Genomic DNA, 16,892 nt, shown 5'->3' with positions numbered 1-16,892 from the left:
AAAATTATCCAAATAGGTTAGCGAAATGTTCAGTCTCCTTTTAATGCTAGAATAGCAGTGATAATAATCTGCAGTGATTTACTCCCCCAGGTTATAATAGATGGCCTTTCGCTTTTCTTGGGCTTAGCTCATTTCAAATATACTCCAGTTTTCTAACAAAATACAATTTCTGATTCCATTATTCATTTCTTAAATTTAGCCATCTGCTATAAGGCCATCTCATCTCTCAAGCCCAGCAGCCCCCCAAGCAAAGTCCATCCCAAGAAATACCCTCCAAACCTTCCCTATTGACACGCTGGGCAGCTTACTTTTCTGCCAGACAGACTCCAGAGATGCTGGCACCGCCACACGCGTGGCATCAGTCTTGTATTGATGTACTGTCTTGTACAGTTCTTAACTGTACGTTGAGAAACTAAAAATGGCTGTAAATGCGGTAAATCTTAGCTTTGGTGGCTATTCCCTGAGGTAGGTGACTTTAAACGCGGTCCTATTATGCGATTCCCTCAAGAAAACCCTGAAGAATCAGTGGTGTGTCGCGCATTCGTCGCTTGAAACAGCTGAAGATGCAGCCAGGGACACGCTGTTTCATGCTGAATTCCCCAGGCCCATACGGTGCCTCCAGTAAAGAGAGAGGGTCCCAGTTGCAGGTGCTCTGCGTTACTAGAATCAACGCTAGCACATTTATACTTCAACCACTGCTAGGATTTGGGGAAGTAAAATAAAAGAGGATCCTGTAAGTGCTCATGTGCTTGAGAATTTTTGTGCTTCTCTGTTTCACCAGGTTCACAAAGTTTTTTTCTGCACTGACACGTTTGACACTGGAAAAGGTATTGATTTGATACACTAAAGCTACAGCAGATTGAACGAAATGCCATGTGGCTTCAACCACCTTAGGAAAAGAGAGTACAGTGGAAGATTAAAGGTGATTTACACCATCAAACATCGCTTTTGAAGAGGAAGGGCCTCCAAGCAACAAGACCAGAAGTCCTGGTGGATAGTTCACTGGAAAGGTTTGCCAACAGCACAGGGGCGGTTAAAAAGCGAGCTCTGAAGCTTACTCGTGACCGTTTCCATTTCACAGGATGTTGGTATGCATTTTAAAAGCAATCTAAAAATACACAAATTAATGAAAACAGGTAGCATCAATCATTTTGCAGATTTTTGACCAGAAGGGGTTACTAGATGTTCTTGACCGAGATATTGCAGAGCCTACATGTCAAGTGGTATTCCTCTACTGACCCGAGTGGCATTTAGTGATGGCTTTCAAGTCCTTTCACTTTTCTTCATTTCCTGGCCCTAACAATTCTGGTCAAAACCAATCCCATAAGTTTAACAAAAGACCAAGTCAAAGGCCTTGAAGGTAATTCATGTTGCAGGGAGTATTTATGGGCTTCAACTGCCTTCTCTCTTCTTGTTTATTTTTCTATTAGTTCCCTATGGAACTATTACAGCTGCACAGCAAACTTCCCCATAGGCCAATTGACACATATAATACGCAGGTTTTTAGAAAACTTGTCTACTGTATACTCACTCAAAATATAGGAGACTTCATTTGGGCTTTAACATAGCCTGCCCTTTTGTAAAAATGCAACATATCATACATTCTGGGTACCAACACCTGCAGAAAAGCACAGTCTGTGTTAAGTCACATATATAAAATCCACTGGGAAAATTCTGTTACATGGGTGTGCAAGAATGGCATCTGTCGCTGCTGACACTGAACATGCATGTTTGGCTTTAAAAAAAAAATCCTATCCATAACCAAAAAGATTTTAAAATAGTCAGAAGCCTACAAAACCAAATTTTCCTGAAAAAATGAGCCAGTGAAACAATATAAACAATATACATATTTTTATGCCTATGCTTAACCGTAGGCAAGGTCAGCCCAGCAATGCATTAGATCACCTATTCAAAGCTTGATTTATCCATCAAAAAATTTGAGATTAATTACACAGAAAATAAGCTCTTGTAATTAATTATTGGGAATAAAATCAAGCTATAATTGTTGATGAGGGGGGAAAAAAAATGACATAAACTATTCACTTAAAATCAAGTAACAGAGCTTGTTTTTAACTACAGCAAGATGCTGAAGTTAGAACTAAAAAAGTTGCAAAACAAAATAAACTGAAGTTTGTCCAAATTCATTGTATTATATTACAGTCATCTGTTAGCGATTATGAGCCAGTGAGGTCTGTTGTAAAATGCTTACAAAGGATATAGAAATAGTCTTCAAATATGAAGCAAATTAGGAATAGCTGGCCTCTAAACAAGCATTTGATGTATGAAAAGAGATGGTAAGAAAATGAAAACCTCAGAATGCTTTTTAGACCAGCTGCCTCAAACAACCCTCATTTCCATTTGTAAAGGGTCCAAGTCAGACGTGACATAAGCGTGATGCAAACCGCCCCACCATCTTAACGTTGGGAAATTTGCCATAATGTACAGTTTGTTAAAGAAGAATGGAGAAAGGAAAAATGAGGGAGGCTTATTAACATGTAACACCACCACCATCCTCTTTGAGTCTGGACCAAGTTAACTGGAATGAGAGGTAAAAAGATATTCTAGAAGGACAAAACCTACATGCACCGCATTCTAGCTAACTAGAATATATATATGTCACTTCAAGTTAGATCACTCACTCCTGTTCCCTTTGTTCAGATGTTACATGCTGTAGAGCTTCATTTTTACTGTCACCAAGAAGTCTGAAGCACATGAGCAGAGCCTAGCTTGAGGCCTGGCTGTTAGAAGATGCACTTTCAGCTTTTAAGAAGAGCCCCATAAAATCAGGGCTCAAAATAAATACTTTTTCTAAATGTTATGCAAGCAGCAAATGCCTGTGCTTGTGCATATTTAGGAACATCCCCCAGGCCCTGACCTGGACCTGTTCAGCATTTGAGCTTTTATTTTCCCATGTCAAAATGCTTTGTACATTCAGAGTCGTGTTTGATCAACAGCGAATTATAGTAACATAATCTCTGCCAGCAGTGTAGGAAATTGCCATGGAAATTCTTTCTTGTCCCTACTTTGTGATACAGGTTCTTTATCCTTGTCATAATGACCCTTGGGTCTCGGTTACTCGCAACCTCTTTGTTGCACTTGGGAGGAAGGAAACAACCGTATCACTGACAGCGATGCTGACCGAGAAAGCAGGAAAAGGAGGAGAACATACCAGGGAAAAGGAAGTACATAGAAAGTTACACATGGGGTCAAAGCCTCACAGCTCACACATCAGAGGTTTGCACGCTTTTCCACCATGAGTGACAAAAAGCCAGATCTACAAGCTCTTACCTCTTTTTCATCTCTTCTTTTTACACTCTTTCTTAACACTTTTTAAGCTCTTACTTCTCATTCAAGCCTCTGAGCTCCCCCAAAACCTGAGGCATCAAAACTGTGAGCGTGAAACTTCTGTGCAGTGTGGTTTTAACTTCTTTCCTTGAACAGGGACACGAGTAACACGGGTGTCGTTGAGTTGGAGAAGCTGACCCCTCGCAGTCCTTGCCTCCTCCCTCCCCACCCTCCCCTACACACCCTGAGCCAGAGCTTTTCTCACCAGCGATCCCTGCTTCACCTCGCTGCTTGCCCTTCCGTGGCCTGTGCTTCCTCTGCTCCCACGACATCCTCAGCCGCTCCGGAGCGTTGCTGTGAGAAATGAAGTGAGTGGAGCGAACTGGTAGCAGCAGGAAACGCTCGGCGCTGCTCAAACTCCGCCAGTGTCAGCTAAGGAGAACCAAGCTTTGTATTTCATTTTAACAGTAACATCGGAGCTGTCATCGCAGCGAGGATAAACGAGAGAAGACTGGATCTTGGTTTCTTCCACCTAAGCAGAAAATATTAGAGACAAACATGGCAAGTGTCCCAATAGGGAAAAAATTAGCCCGCTGCCTCTGCAAAATTTTGTAAACACTTCCCCATAAAAATATACGAAAAATGCCATTGCCCTCTAATAAGCAACTCTGTGACTCCAGATGTGATGTTAACTAGAGAAGTGCATTGTAAAACTGGGACAAATGTCAAATTAATCTAAAGTTAACCTTTCTATATGGCATATAACTCAGGTGCAGATGAGAAGTTTGGCTCCTAAATTAGGTTAAATAAACTTAATTTGCTGCATAGGCTATTGACAGTGTCAATTAAGAATGAAGGCAACCCCCCCCCCCCACCCCCAAACTGCATAACTGCACATTTTCTCTTGGATGCTGAAGTTACTCAAATTGAATTTAATGAAACTTTACTGTCTTCTAGTACCGTTGGTATGACAGAACAAATTTTTTTTTTTTTTTTCCCCTAACACAAGTCCTGGAGGAAACTGCCACACAAGTTACACAGACTCTCTGAGGATGCAGAGAGCTAAATAATATCAAAGAAAGAAATGAGAAAAGAACACGTTTGTACTTTTGTCTGGAACCAATCATATCATGTGACAGAAAAGCCATCATTAGTCAGCAAAAACCAAAGATGAAATTAGGTAGTGTTCAGAGCCTTTTGCTTGTGCCTGACATGGGCTCATGGAGAAACTGGACTAGTTTGTGGAAACCTACTGAAGGTTACTAACTGCCCAGAAAAAACCTCTGCCATCTCAGGAAATCACAGAGCCATAAGTGGCAGGAAGCTGGGAAAGTACTGCGGGGAAGCATTGCCTATTCTTGCCGTGTTCTTACAGTCTTCGCAAAGCAAGCGACAAAAAGGAATAAAGCAAGCTGCAGAATGGATGAAACACAAACAGCCTGGGGTTTCTGGGAAGGGAAGGAGAAAAGAAAGGCACTACATTTGCATCTGCTACCCTAATGGAAAGAAAGAAAACAGTGTGCCAAAAAATGTGAAGATGCAAACTATTACTTATTGAAAATATATCAGGAAGGGAAACCATAATCACCAACAAAGTCAGGCCAATTAAATGAGTTGGGTGGTACAGAAAACAGTGTCATTAAGAATGTTATTATACCTTTATTGTAATAGTTCTCTCCCGCACTTAAGAGAACCTCAGAAATACCAAATTTCAAGGTCTATGAAAAAGCATTACAGTAATAAATGCAACTTAATGCTCCACGAGAGGCAGTCTGAGTCCTTAACTAGAATTCTGATTTTCTTCTTTGACATCGCAGCCCAGAAGCATGCCCCAATACACATGCAGAAGCATAAAAACAGATTCCCAGCTGCGCATACTAATACCCATCTGCTCAAATGTTAATAGACTAGGTCATTTAAAAAGCAGCGGTTTTTAACCCAGAAAGTATTGCAGTCTTTTACGTTATACCACATTCAGTCTTTCCAAAAGCAACACTTCCAGGAGCAGCAAGGCAGCAAGCCCACTTGTATCCTAAAAATCATCTTAAAGGAATCTGGCTGCCAGGCTGCCATCTCAGTTCATTTTCTTCACACTACAAGAGATATGACCACACCAATTCCAAAAAACTTCACTTGGTGGGATTTATTTCGGGGAGGAACGCTTCCTTCTGCTTTTTGTGCACAATATTTGGAATATTTCAGCTGTGCCTCAGTCAAAGCGTGTCTCTCTCTGAGTGAGCCTGTTTAAGTTTTGGGAAGTGTTGTCATAACACTGAGAAGAAGATAGGTAGTTTTTGTGGGTTTTTTTCCCACATAATTACCTGTATTTGCTCTGATACATGTTATTATGATTGAGCACGTCTTGGAGCGTCTGTCTCTCGCCTCACATCGGCACCTCTCCAGGCTGAGGGGACCCTCAGGCTCCCTCGCTCCCCTCAGACAACCCCCAGCCCCGCTCAAGCCGCCCACCCCCGGCTCCCCTCAGCCTCCCCCGGCCGCCCTCACGACCCGGGCCCGGCTGAAGCAGGTGGGAGGGACGAGGGGAAGGGGAGTAGCCGCCGAGCCAGGAGTTTCCCCGAGCGCTTCCCGACACTGACAGCGGGCGGAGGGAGGGCGGGAGGTAGCGGGCCGGGCCCCTCCGCTATTAGTACCGGCCCTCAGCGGAGCCCGCCTCAGTGCGGGGCCGCCTCGGTTCACCCGCCGCCTCTCAGCGCCATGCAGGGGCTCAGCGCCGCGCCGCCCGCCGCCTGCCTCCTCCTTCTCCTCCTCCTCCTCAGCGCGCTGCTGGCGGCGGCGGCCGCCGAGCGGGAGCTGAGCCCCGGCAGCCGGCTGGCCGCGGGGGCGGCGCGGGCGGCACTGCACTACCTCAACTCCCAGGCGGCGTCCCCCGCGGCGCTGCGGGGGCTGGGGCAGGTCCGCAAGGCCACGCTGAAGGTAGGGGTGGGGGGGGGAAAGCGGGGCGGCTGCGGCTCCGGAGGAGCTGGGGTGGGGGAGACACTCCTCAGGCGGGGTTTTGAAAGCGACGCTGGGGGAAGAACGGCGAATGATAATGATGATCGTGAAAGAGCGGAGCCGCGGCGCGGAGCTCAGCCGCGCTGAGCCACCGGGCGCCTTCCCGCCTCCCTCGGGGCGCCGCTGTCCCGCCGCAGCTTCCCTGAGGGGGTTCAGGGCACCCGGGTCCCCTCAGGGATCCACCGCCCCTTCCCTGAGGGGGTTCAGGGCACCCGGGTCCCCTCAGGGATCCACCGCCCCTTCCCTGAAGGGGTTCAGGGCACCCGGGTCCCCTCAGGGATCCACTGCCCCTTCCCTGAGGGGGTTCAGGGCACCCGGGTCCCCTCAGGGATCCACTGCCCCTTCCCTGAGGGGGTTCAGGGCACCCGGGTCCCCTCAGGGATCCACTGCCCCTTCCCTGAGGGGGCTCGGGGCACCCGGGTCCCCTCAGGGATCCACCGCCCCTTCCCTGAAGGGGGTTCAGGGCACCCGGGTCCCCTCAGGGATCCACCGCCCCTTCCCTGAGGGGGCTCGGGGCACCCGGGTCCCCTCAGGGCTCCGCCACCCCTTCCCTGAGGGGGCTCGGGGCACCCAGGTCCCCTCAGAGGGGAGTGAGGATCCACCGCCAAAGATTCGGGTTTAAATAGCACCCCAATCCAAGCCCAGTGCCCCGCAGGGTGGTTGACGTCGCTCCCCAGTGCCCTGTCCTGGAATCTAAACCAGCGTAACACAGACGAGGGAAGGAGGGAACTGAGGCATGTGGCAGGCACACGATGGAAATTAAAAAAGAGTTTGATGAGGAAACGTTCCCAGCAGAATTGCTTCTGGAGCGACCATCTGCTTTGTGTGAGGAGGGATGGAAAGGACTTTAGCTTTCTACATCTGGAGACTGAGCTTCAACTAAAAGGTGATGCAATTGCTAACAGAAAATATGCCTTTATCTTCCAAAAAACGTCAAATTGAGGTGACAGAAAGGGGCAGGAGTCCTAGACAGGAGCAGCTACAGGGGCAGAGCTCACGCTGTGGAGAGCTTGTCAGGGATGCTCGAGGCGGTGCCCAGGTCAGGCACAGTGTACCTGCACCCCATGCCTCGAGGCCATGGGTTTGTCTGTTTTTTTTTTTTTTTTTACAGCTTCTGAAAGTAAAAGAACAGGTAAAACTGTTTGGGGAACATTTGTCCATGGCTGTAGATCATGAAAAGAAAGCGCTACCTTCCTGGAGAGCTGAGGAGGTCTAAGCTAGCACAGTGGATGGGATTTAAAATCAGCCCTCTCATCTAGCCCTTCTCTCCAGGGTAGTGCTGGGCAGCTCCTGAAGGTGAGGGCTGGTTGTTCTGGCTTCCCAGTCTGAAGTGCTAGGTGCATCACTGGATTCTGGCTCTAGCATCTGAAAAGGAGATCTTAACATTTGTCCTTAAGCATCTGCGTGGCATGTTCAATCCAAGCCCTCACTCCTAAAACAGAATAAGATGGTGTAGTGTAAAATCTCTTTCAAGAAAGAAGTTCCAAGCCAGCCTGCAGTGGTTAGGATGTACTGTTGCAATCCTTAACAACATGGAACTTGAGCCTCAATTTTTTACAGCTGACTGTGGTTTCAAGTCTGAGTTGCACGCAATATTTAACAGACTAGAATAACTTCCAATTAAATTTGACAAAACACAAACTGCTACATAGTGATTCAGAATTTGTCTATTACATTGTGTAACACAAGGCTGAAAGATAGTGTTGGTCATGCTACCTGTTTGGGAATGCAAACACGATGTCCTGCTATAGATCTATCTGAGACCACAGCCTTTATGTTACTTTCAGTTCTCATCATCATTCCCAAACGCGTCAGTAAACATATAGCGTAATAAGTGCTGAGCATGGATGTGCTAGTGTGACGCTGCATTCTTCCTATGAAATTGCTGCAGGCACCGATGACAGAAATTTACTGTGATATTTGATACTTCTTTCACAACCTACAAGTGTTCCTCCTGTATTTACTGGGCACTTTACTGTGTAGTGTATATATTTACATATGCAAATGCTTGTGCCTCTTTTAAGCACAGGAGCATGGCCTCTGGGAGCAGCCTGTGCTATCGGAAGCAATGCACTGATCTAGGAGAGACATAGCAGCAGTACAGGGTTGGTGCAGACCCTCTTTCCAACCCCACTGTAACTGAGTATTTGCGAGGTAGTTTTGGTTGTGAGGAGGGAAAGGGACTTTTTTCCAACCACTATCAGCCACCTGCCTCTTAATAGAGGAAAGAAAAAAAATGCGTTCATTATAGAGAAGTGAAATGCCTCATTATTTCCTCACAGTACTTGATGCTGTAGGAGCTCACCGTAACCACTTCCTGCAGTTTAATTCCCCTTTTTCTTTGCACAGTCCATGAAAATGAGAAGAAATGCACTAGATGTGGTCACTTCCTTCTTTCCTGTCCTCCACTGTAAAAAAATGAAAAGAATTTCCTGAAAGGAATGTGCTATATTATGTGAGTGCAAGAGACAAATGTTGGGGGTTAGGGGTTTTTTGTTTGTTTTTGGGTTTTTTTTGTTTTGTTTTTCTGTTGTTTTTATTTTAAGAAGGCTAGTTTCCTATTGGTTCATATATTGCTGGATCTAGTGAAAATAGGATAATTTTATCATGGAATTTAATCATGAGCACTGTATTTTAAAACTAGCATTATTAGCTCACTAGCCAGTGAAACTGTGGTAATCAGACACAGGACTGGAGACAGTCAGTAGCATGGTAACTCCCTTAGATGTGAAGGACTTTTCAAGTTCAGGTAAAATGAGACTTCAGGGCTTTTCTCTCCCAGCAACAAACAGTAGAGATATGCCAAATGTAAAAATTCCTACCTTGTCATTGGCTGCAGTTTTCTTCTTCTCCCTTCTCATTCACATGGGATTTCTCTTAAGTGAGTATCTTCTAGGAGGCAGCAGCATGCATCTCATGGAATTGTTGACAGCTACACTTTAAAATACATTTTTGGGGAAGAGAAGCATTAGTGTGTGCCAGCTGAAGATCCTAGAATTCAAGAGAGAAGCTTTCACACTGATGTAGCAGTCTCCCATACCAAGCTGCCCTGGAAACCATAACTGAGGAGTAGGTAGGTAAATCAGGAGGTGAAGTGTAAAGGTAAAGTTAGGTAAAATCTTGGCTAAACTGCAACGCTTACTTAAATTGGACTACAATTTTACAGATGGATATTCACAAGCTTACGGAGAATGGTGTAATACCAGAGCTATGGACCTAATATTAGAAGTCAGTTAAAAGATTTCTACCTATTTCTAACAGCCAGGACTCCACGTTAGGGTGGGGAAGGTAAAATGAATGGCAGGGTAGGTAGGGCAAGCTAGATACAGAGAGCTGGAGAAAACAGCCATCTCTGCTGGCATTTCCCTCCTGCCTGGGGCAGCCTGAGAGCTCACCTGGCTGCTTGTGGATCAGATGTCTCTGGCAGGCACCTGAGCTGGCTTGCAGAGCCCGTGGGAGGGCTGTGAGGTGGAGCCCCCCTCGGCCAGCGCCCGAAGGACCCCACTCACGCTCCCCTCTCAGCAGTGCCAGCGTCTCCACGCTGAGCGCTCAGGTCAGCCCTCTGAAAACTGGTCCCTGGGAAGAAATGCTGGTGGGGAAACACACAGAAGAAAAAATGGAAACCTGCAGCAAGGGGTGAGAGAGGGACCACCCCTTTCTGTGCCAGGGGGGTGTTCGAGCAGCGTAAACCAATCGCAAAACCACCTCCTTTGGGACCTGGAATGAAACTGCTCTTAAATTGCTATTCTGGCCTTTACAATACTAAAAATCTGTCATGAAAGTTGCATTGATTTTGAGCCCGGAAATAAAACAATCCCATGACCCAGATATTCAGTGGAAAAATGAATTACTCACTTGTTTTCTTCTCTTTTGGACACTTCTATCTTTGGCTGCTTATCAGCCAGCCATCATTGTGTGATGTCAAATATTCCTGAGGTCTTCTGTAACTCACACTATGTGATGGCTTACACAGTGATGCACGTTGGGATGACAGCAGAAAGGAATAGTGGAAATAAAAGTGATGTTTTTCTTAGAAACCAGAAATACTTTTGTAAAAGTTAAAATCATTTCATGCCAAATGTACCTTCTCCCTCTCCCCGGTAAGATCAAAGCAGCCCTCCAGTATGCATACCCAGACTGAATATGTATTTTAGCTGTGCAGCACCCCTCAGAAGCTTTCTAGGTGAGTAGTGCTGCTATGGTGGAATTGTTGCAAATGAAGAGACAGTATCTACTTCAAAACCCACATAAGCACATAATTATGCATTCTTTTTAAAGTGAGTATTTACCAGGTCATTAGTCATGAAGCTTTTCTACAGGCTTCTACTGAGAGGAATTAGAGGCTGAATAATTAGTTTATAAAAAGTTCCAAGTGATTTTGTTTTCATTAGTGCTCGATATCAAGCAAATGCAATGAAACTGCTGAAGTATTTTGTCAGAACCTGATTACTGTTCTCAAGGTTATCACAGCTATGATGTTTTCTTTAGCAGAGAGAACAGGTGACACCAATGCAAGAACAAATAATATTGGAAGAATAGTTGAACGTATTTTAAACGACTGAATGTGCTAGACAGAAAAGATCTGGCTCAACTATAAAAAAGCTTCTGTTACTGACTTTTAAGACCCTGATGTTGTAAGTGGGAGTGTGCAGCCAGGCTGCTGCATCTGCCCCAGGAGGAAAAGGTTCTGCAGGAAACGTCGTCCACTGCCATCAGCCAAGTCAGAGCTAAGTTTCTCCTGCTTCAGAGGCAGTGTGGTCCAACCGGCTCTATTTCAGATTCTCTCATCTGTGGTACCAGTAGCAAGAAAAGGAATAAACCTAGGTCACTGTGCTTCAAAAATACCCATACTTGATCAACTGACGAACATTAGAAACAATAATGATGATACCCTCTTGGGTAGCTGTACAATAATTAGGAACTTAGACTTAACTGCAGTGGAGATTAGCCCCTTCTTTCAGTGCCACAGGTTACTGAACCTTTTGTAAACTTGCATTTCAGAAAGCTAGTTTTTACCGTTTTGCTATGCTGAGTGTCCGTTCGTGCCATAATCTGTCGTTCTGAGGACACACAAAACAGGGGCAGAAGAGCGGGAGAACAAGGAGGCAGAGAAAAGATGATCAAAGTCTGACCTCATCTTCTGTTTCCTCCATTCCCTTCACAGTGTGATCTGGGTCCAGCTCCAGACTTGCCCCAAAAAGCTTCAAGAGGGGATTTTATAAAAGTAGAGCAAGCGATGAAACCAATTTGTCCTCTTATCTGCAGCACATAACTGCGTGTTTGTATTAAAGGCAGGTGCAAGATGGCCTTGCTCGGGGAGTGAAACTTTGCTAACATGTTATTAATGGCTTCCTGGAAGAAAGTGTGAAAGGCCCAAGTTTAGATAAATAAAACACACGTTTGCTTTAGGTTCTAATCTTCAAAATTATGCAAACAGCCAGAATTCTCCTCCTGTCTAGCTGAAGAGTAATGTTTTTAAAAAACAAGTACAACTATCAAATCGATGCTCTTGCTGGAATACAGTAATGCCAATTTACAAGGAATTAGTTGAATAAAGTTTTCCTCACTATTTGTTACTCAGACTCTCCAATCAAAAATATAAAAATTTCAAATGTGAATATAAAAGTTGGTAGGAAAATAGGAGGCAGATTAATGAAGTAAAGAGCAGATAATGCAAATACTTCTTATTAGGCTCTGCTCTTACACCACTGAATGAGACACTGACCCTGTTTCAGGATAATCAATATTTTTCATGGCCAACATTAAAAGCTAGTTTCTATTTCAGCATGCTTGGGGCCAGGACAGTCTGTGATAGCCCACACCAAAACTACAACTTGTTAACTGAACCATTTCTGTCAGCTAGAGGAAAAAAAGTCAAACCAAAAAAAAACCAAATCCAAGAAAATGACCTATTTCAAAGGTGTACATTTCTAAGGCTTTTCTGATGTTTTGTGCTACAAGAGGTGCTACTGGCTGCTTCCCATCAGCAAGGAGTATTTTTTATTTTTCCTTAACAAGTGTCATCTTGGATAGTTGACTGGGCAACTTAATGGATAGTATTTTCAGGGCAGAACATAGCAGACAGATCAGAATCCTGCTCTGACACGCTGCGTAGAGAAATTAAGTCTTTTTCCAGTCACAATAGAAAAAACTTAGAAAGGTTAGTGTCCCTGAGATTAAAATAGCCTGTGTAATTCCAGCTGTGAATCAGTCAGCAAGATTTGATTCATTTATATATTCAAGGGCACTCTGATAGCCTGTGCAAAAAATACCTCCTCGGAAGCTGAACGCTGGTTTTTAGTTTTAAGTTACTCAGTATCAGTCTGTCCTGTGAAGGACTTTGAGCTGCATTTCTCTTCCTGCATATCTCCGTGAGGAAAGGCTTTAAAACACCCCTTACCTGAAGGCTTATTTATTGTTGTGAAGAGCCTTTGTGGTTGCTGCTAGGATCACCTCACCTCACCCATCGGCTGCTGCGGGGCCACGAGGCAGCCAGGGCGCCCTCGTGATCCCCCCCATGCCCACGCCAGCACCTCGGCACGTTACAGTTTGTGAGGCTGCAGTCACGCTGACGGCTGAACCCTTCTCTCTTCCAGAGCATCCCAGACTCCGGTCACAAGTACTACCTGCAGTTCACTACCCAAGACTATAAGAGCGGGGTGAGTTTATGGTCCTCTGTGTTTTTTCTGCCGTCGCGCGCTAAATGAACTTCAAATCTCCAAAACAGGGTACGTTCAGTGCTGTCGCACACCCATCTGCCACGATGGAACAGCTCACCTTTATGCTTTTACCTGCCTGTCCAGCACGGGGCACGGTTTGCTCTCAGGATCACCCCAGGATCTCATCTAACAGCCCTCTGCCCCCAACCAGAGCCCGGGGGCTGTAGCTCCCCGCTCAAAGAGGTTGTCTGCTTTCCATCAGGCAGCCGCGTGCCTGAGTGAAGCTTTGCAGCGGTCTGAGCTCGGTGTGGCAGCGTGGTCGTTATCCAGCTGTGGCTCCTGCTGTGTCCACACCAAGAGGAGAATAAAGAGTTGACAGCTGTGTGTTCTTTTTAATTATAACCTCCACTCTAGTCATTCTGTCAGACAGTTGTCATTAGCAAATTTACCATAAGCATCTGCTTTTCCATTGCACACACATTTTATGAAATTCAGATTGTTTTCATAATTTCATATGAAGCATAAGCTTATTTTTGTTTCAAGGCTGAAGTACCATACAATGAAAGTCCCTGTTATCAATTAATATTACTTCTTGAGAACTCTCAAACATATTTCCAAGATGACTTAGTGTATTTCTGCTACACTTTAATTAAAAACTTCCGTTAAATCACTTTAGACTTGTGGTTTTAACCTATTTACTTTTCTGGAAACAAAATTATATCCTTCCAGGCTTCCTGGACCCCTGTACAGCTTCATACAAAGCGCCTCACAAAGACATACACGTACGCCACATGCATGCTTCACATGCTAATACCGAGAGCTTTTTTAAGTGCTGCAGGTAAATAACATCTTGATTAAAGAGAACACTTTTAAACTCTACCTTTACAGGAAAATGCCGGGAGCTGCCTTGCTACGGTGCTGTATCCGAAGACAAAGTCCCCGCCTGTTGTCAATATCAAGTGCATGCATACCAAGGACCAGAAGCAAATCCATGAAGAGGACAACAGAGTTTACCAAAAACTCAAGCATCAAACCAAACCAATCACTGGAAACAATATTCCAGGTATATTCCGCCAAATAAGCAATGGTATTTCATTTTATCTTAAAGAGCCTGGGCGCTTTTAAGACCACAAGCAAACGCATGCACATTTTAAAAAGGAAATATATATTTATAGTAGCACCCTAAACCATAGAGCTAACTGTCCGAGTAATTCCACCTCGCCAGCGATTCTTGGGGAGAAAAAAAACCCGCTCTGGTTACCAACAACGGCGGTCAACACTATGTGGTGAACGTGTTTGGGATTTAACGCAGGTTTAGCATCGTTTTCCTGCCTGTTCAAGATTTTAACACAGCGGGGGGAAGAGTCGCTTCCCAGGAAGAACGCTGCGCCAGGCAAAAGTGCTCCGTGGTTTATCGTTTTTTCTGCAGCGTAGCCAGAATGAATCATTTTTCTCTTGCTCTCTGTTTCCTCTGCAGACAGCTACGGCAACATTGAACCTGCCCTGGAGCCAGTGTGGGCTTTGGCCGTTGCTGGCAGCAGTTACATGATGTGGGAAAAGTCAACAGAGAGCCTGGGTTACTTCCTGGCACAAGTCAAGTCTGTGAAGCAGTGGGTAAGCAAAGTGGAAATTACACCTCTGCATTACTGAACCTACCAGGCTCTACCAGACAGCAGAGAATAAACCAGCCCTCAGCAGCTCACGCTCTCTGCAGTGGGTGCGATTCTCCCCAGATCCCTGTGGCTTCTCCACACAAGTATCTCCACCTCTGGACAGGTATTTTGTCCAGGTTTTGGTGGAAAAAATTTTACTCGTTTGGACAAAATTTGGTTCTCCTTGTTTGCACGAGCGGATCCGTTGGCTTCTGCCGAATCGGGAGATTTGAACGCAGAGTCCTGCAGTTCACCGCGTGGCTCCTCGGGCCCGTGGCCCTCCTGGCCGAGCCCAGAGGGGGCAGCAGCCCAGGGGGGCAGCTCCCGCCCTGCAGCGGGTCGAGCAGGAGCACCCAGGGCTCCGCGTCCCCCAGGCACCCAACCGACCGACAGCGCTCCCTTTTCACTCCCTATTTAGAATGCTATTTCTCCAGAGATTAACAGGCAGGTAAGATTCTCCAATTGATATGAGGGTTAAACCCAATTAATTAGCAGGAGCCAGTCTGGTTTCATGTCAGAGACCAATCAGGCTGCAGAGCCGCGCTGCAGTTAGTTCCCTCAGCGCTTCGATGCGGGAAGTGCTCCCCATTCCCCGATTCTCCACCTACCAAACCCACCTCTCGCCAGCCCCTGACCGCAGCCGGCTGGAGCCCTCCTCCCCTCGCTCCCAAAGTGAGCTAAATGCAGCCAGGGAAATCGGAGGCGACTCTAAACTTCAACAATATAACTTGTGTCGGTGATAATTTTTTTTCTCTTTGATACTCACCCAGATAAGGAAAGATGATTTCGTTGAGTTTGACTACACTGTCCTACTCCACGAAGTTCCAACCCAGGTAAGAAAGCGCATGCGTAGGATACCTCCTTTCATCCAGAGAAACAGTACAGAGTTCATCAAAAACACGTATTTTCAAATCTGTTCCCCAGGAAATTATTTCATGTCACATGCGGCTCACTTGGCTTCCTGGTCACCCTCTGAAAGTGAAATATTTCTGTGCTTCGGAGAATCAGGGGCTCGAAGATGGGTCTGGAGTGGAATCTGGCTCAGCTGCTGGGATTTTACAAGAAAGGGGAGCAAATTTTTAAGAGAGATTGTCTGCTTTATGTATAAGTATTAAATGAGAAAATCCTTGTGTTAATAGACCTGGAGTTGTGGTAATTTTTCTGTACAAGTCGAACAGTGAATCTGAATGCTGTCACTAGTCGGTTTTGATTCAAAATTAATTCTTACCATTTTTTACACTCACGTTCTAGAGTTCTACCTAAAATCTTTGCTACTATGTATATACACTGATAAGCACACACAAGTTGATTTTGTGCCACTAACTTACTGTTACTTAGAGCAACATTGTTTGTAAACAAAGCTAATATATTTGGATAAAAATCATGAGAAAACTTTATCTGTCACTATTTGCCTGCTGATTTTCCTTCCATGTTTTGGGATGGATGGTTGGCCAAGGCAACTCTGAAAATACGGATGTAAGGAAAACAGGTTTTCTGGTCTCCCCACATCCGTCGCCAGTCCCAAGCACTGCAAGCGGCACCGGGGGGGAGCCGAGGGCCTTGGCTCCTGTCCCTCCCCACCAAACCCTCCGCTGTCCCGCTGCTGGGCTCCGAGGTGGTGCCAAACCAGCTCCAGGTTGCCATTTTTTCCCCGCCATGAGATTTCTGCCCCGTGAAATGAGCCCCTTACCCTCCTCAGGAAGCCTCTGCCTTCTGGGACGGTCGCGGTCCTCGTCTCTCGTGGCATAGGGCACGCTCGCCGATCTGTAAGCGGTAACGATGATTAAGGTATTTGCCACAAAAGGGGCCCATTTGGGCTGGGTGATCTGTTAACCCCCAAATTCAGGCATTTTACACAAGTGTATTAGAGTCGGAGATACTTTTACTGACTGAAGCTTTTTATATCGGCACATAATGGCATTACAATAAATTCAGTGAAGCAGCATTTCACATCCTCTTGGTGTTTTCTTTCGTGCTGGTAAAAAACCAAAAATTCTCATCATCAAATGCATGAAATCAGAACTTACAATGGCAACACTACTTAAAGAAACTGGTGATGAAATTATCTTTTTAGAATTAAAACAAGAAAATAGCATGGATTTGGCACTTTGGGGCTCTACTTTAGCAACGCACTTAACCAGTTTAGTTTCCTTACCTTGGTTTTGCCCCTGCTCTCCAGACCCAGAGCGGAGGATCGATCGGGCACTTCCGACTTGCCAGAGCTGTGCAACTTCAGTAACAAGCAACACAAGCTTACATCGCTTCAGAAACTGCACTGTAGCTT

The 16,892-nt window shown here is 45.5% G+C and overlaps 1 protein-coding gene and 1 long non-coding RNA gene across 2 annotated transcripts; one reads left to right on the top strand and one right to left on the bottom strand.

Moving 5' to 3' along the window:
* Positions 1-3,307: 3,307 nt before the first annotated feature.
* On the bottom strand, positions 3,308-12,887 carry LOC122153537. Its single transcript, XR_006165451.1, has 4 exons — positions 9,693-12,887; positions 8,603-9,234; positions 3,551-3,817; positions 3,308-3,432 (listed from the first exon to the last, which is right to left on the bottom strand). It is a non-coding gene; the product is annotated as an uncharacterized LOC122153537 (long non-coding RNA).
* Positions 5,912-16,553, top strand: LOC104364223 (ovocalyxin-32). The gene is made up of 6 exons (XM_042793903.1): positions 5,912-6,219; positions 12,894-12,956; positions 13,845-14,019; positions 14,434-14,570; positions 15,379-15,441; positions 15,533-16,553. Exons 1-6 carry the CDS (start codon positions 6,001-6,003, stop codon positions 15,689-15,691), a joined length of 816 nt encoding a protein of 271 aa, XP_042649837.1. The 5' UTR covers positions 5,912-6,000; the 3' UTR covers positions 15,692-16,553.
* The last annotated feature ends 339 nt before the right edge of the window (positions 16,554-16,892 follow it).

The sequence above is a fragment of the Tyto alba genome, unplaced genomic scaffold (genome assembly GCF_018691265.1).
Source record: "Tyto alba isolate M040663 unplaced genomic scaffold, T.alba_DEE_v4.0 Super-Scaffold_10, whole genome shotgun sequence".
In the NCBI taxonomy this organism is placed as follows: domain Eukaryota; kingdom Metazoa; phylum Chordata; class Aves; order Strigiformes; family Tytonidae; genus Tyto; species Tyto alba.
Note: the sequence above shows the minus strand (reverse complement) of the source record. Positions and strands in the feature narration are given on the sequence as shown.

What these genes read in the sequence shown, in the direction of transcription:
- LOC104364223 (XM_042793903.1), top strand. Translation starts at nt 6,001, where the DNA reads ATGCAGGGGCTCAGCGCCGCGCCGCCCGCCGCCTGCCTCCTCCTTCTC. An exon ending in CACTGGAAACAATATTCCAG is followed by an intron (nt 14,020 to 14,433) that starts GTATATTCCGCC and finishes TTTCCTCTGCAG; the next exon opens with ACAGCTACGGCAACATTGAA. An exon ending in TCCACGAAGTTCCAACCCAG is followed by an intron (nt 15,442 to 15,532) that starts GTAAGAAAGCGC and finishes TCTGTTCCCCAG; the next exon opens with GAAATTATTTCATGTCACAT.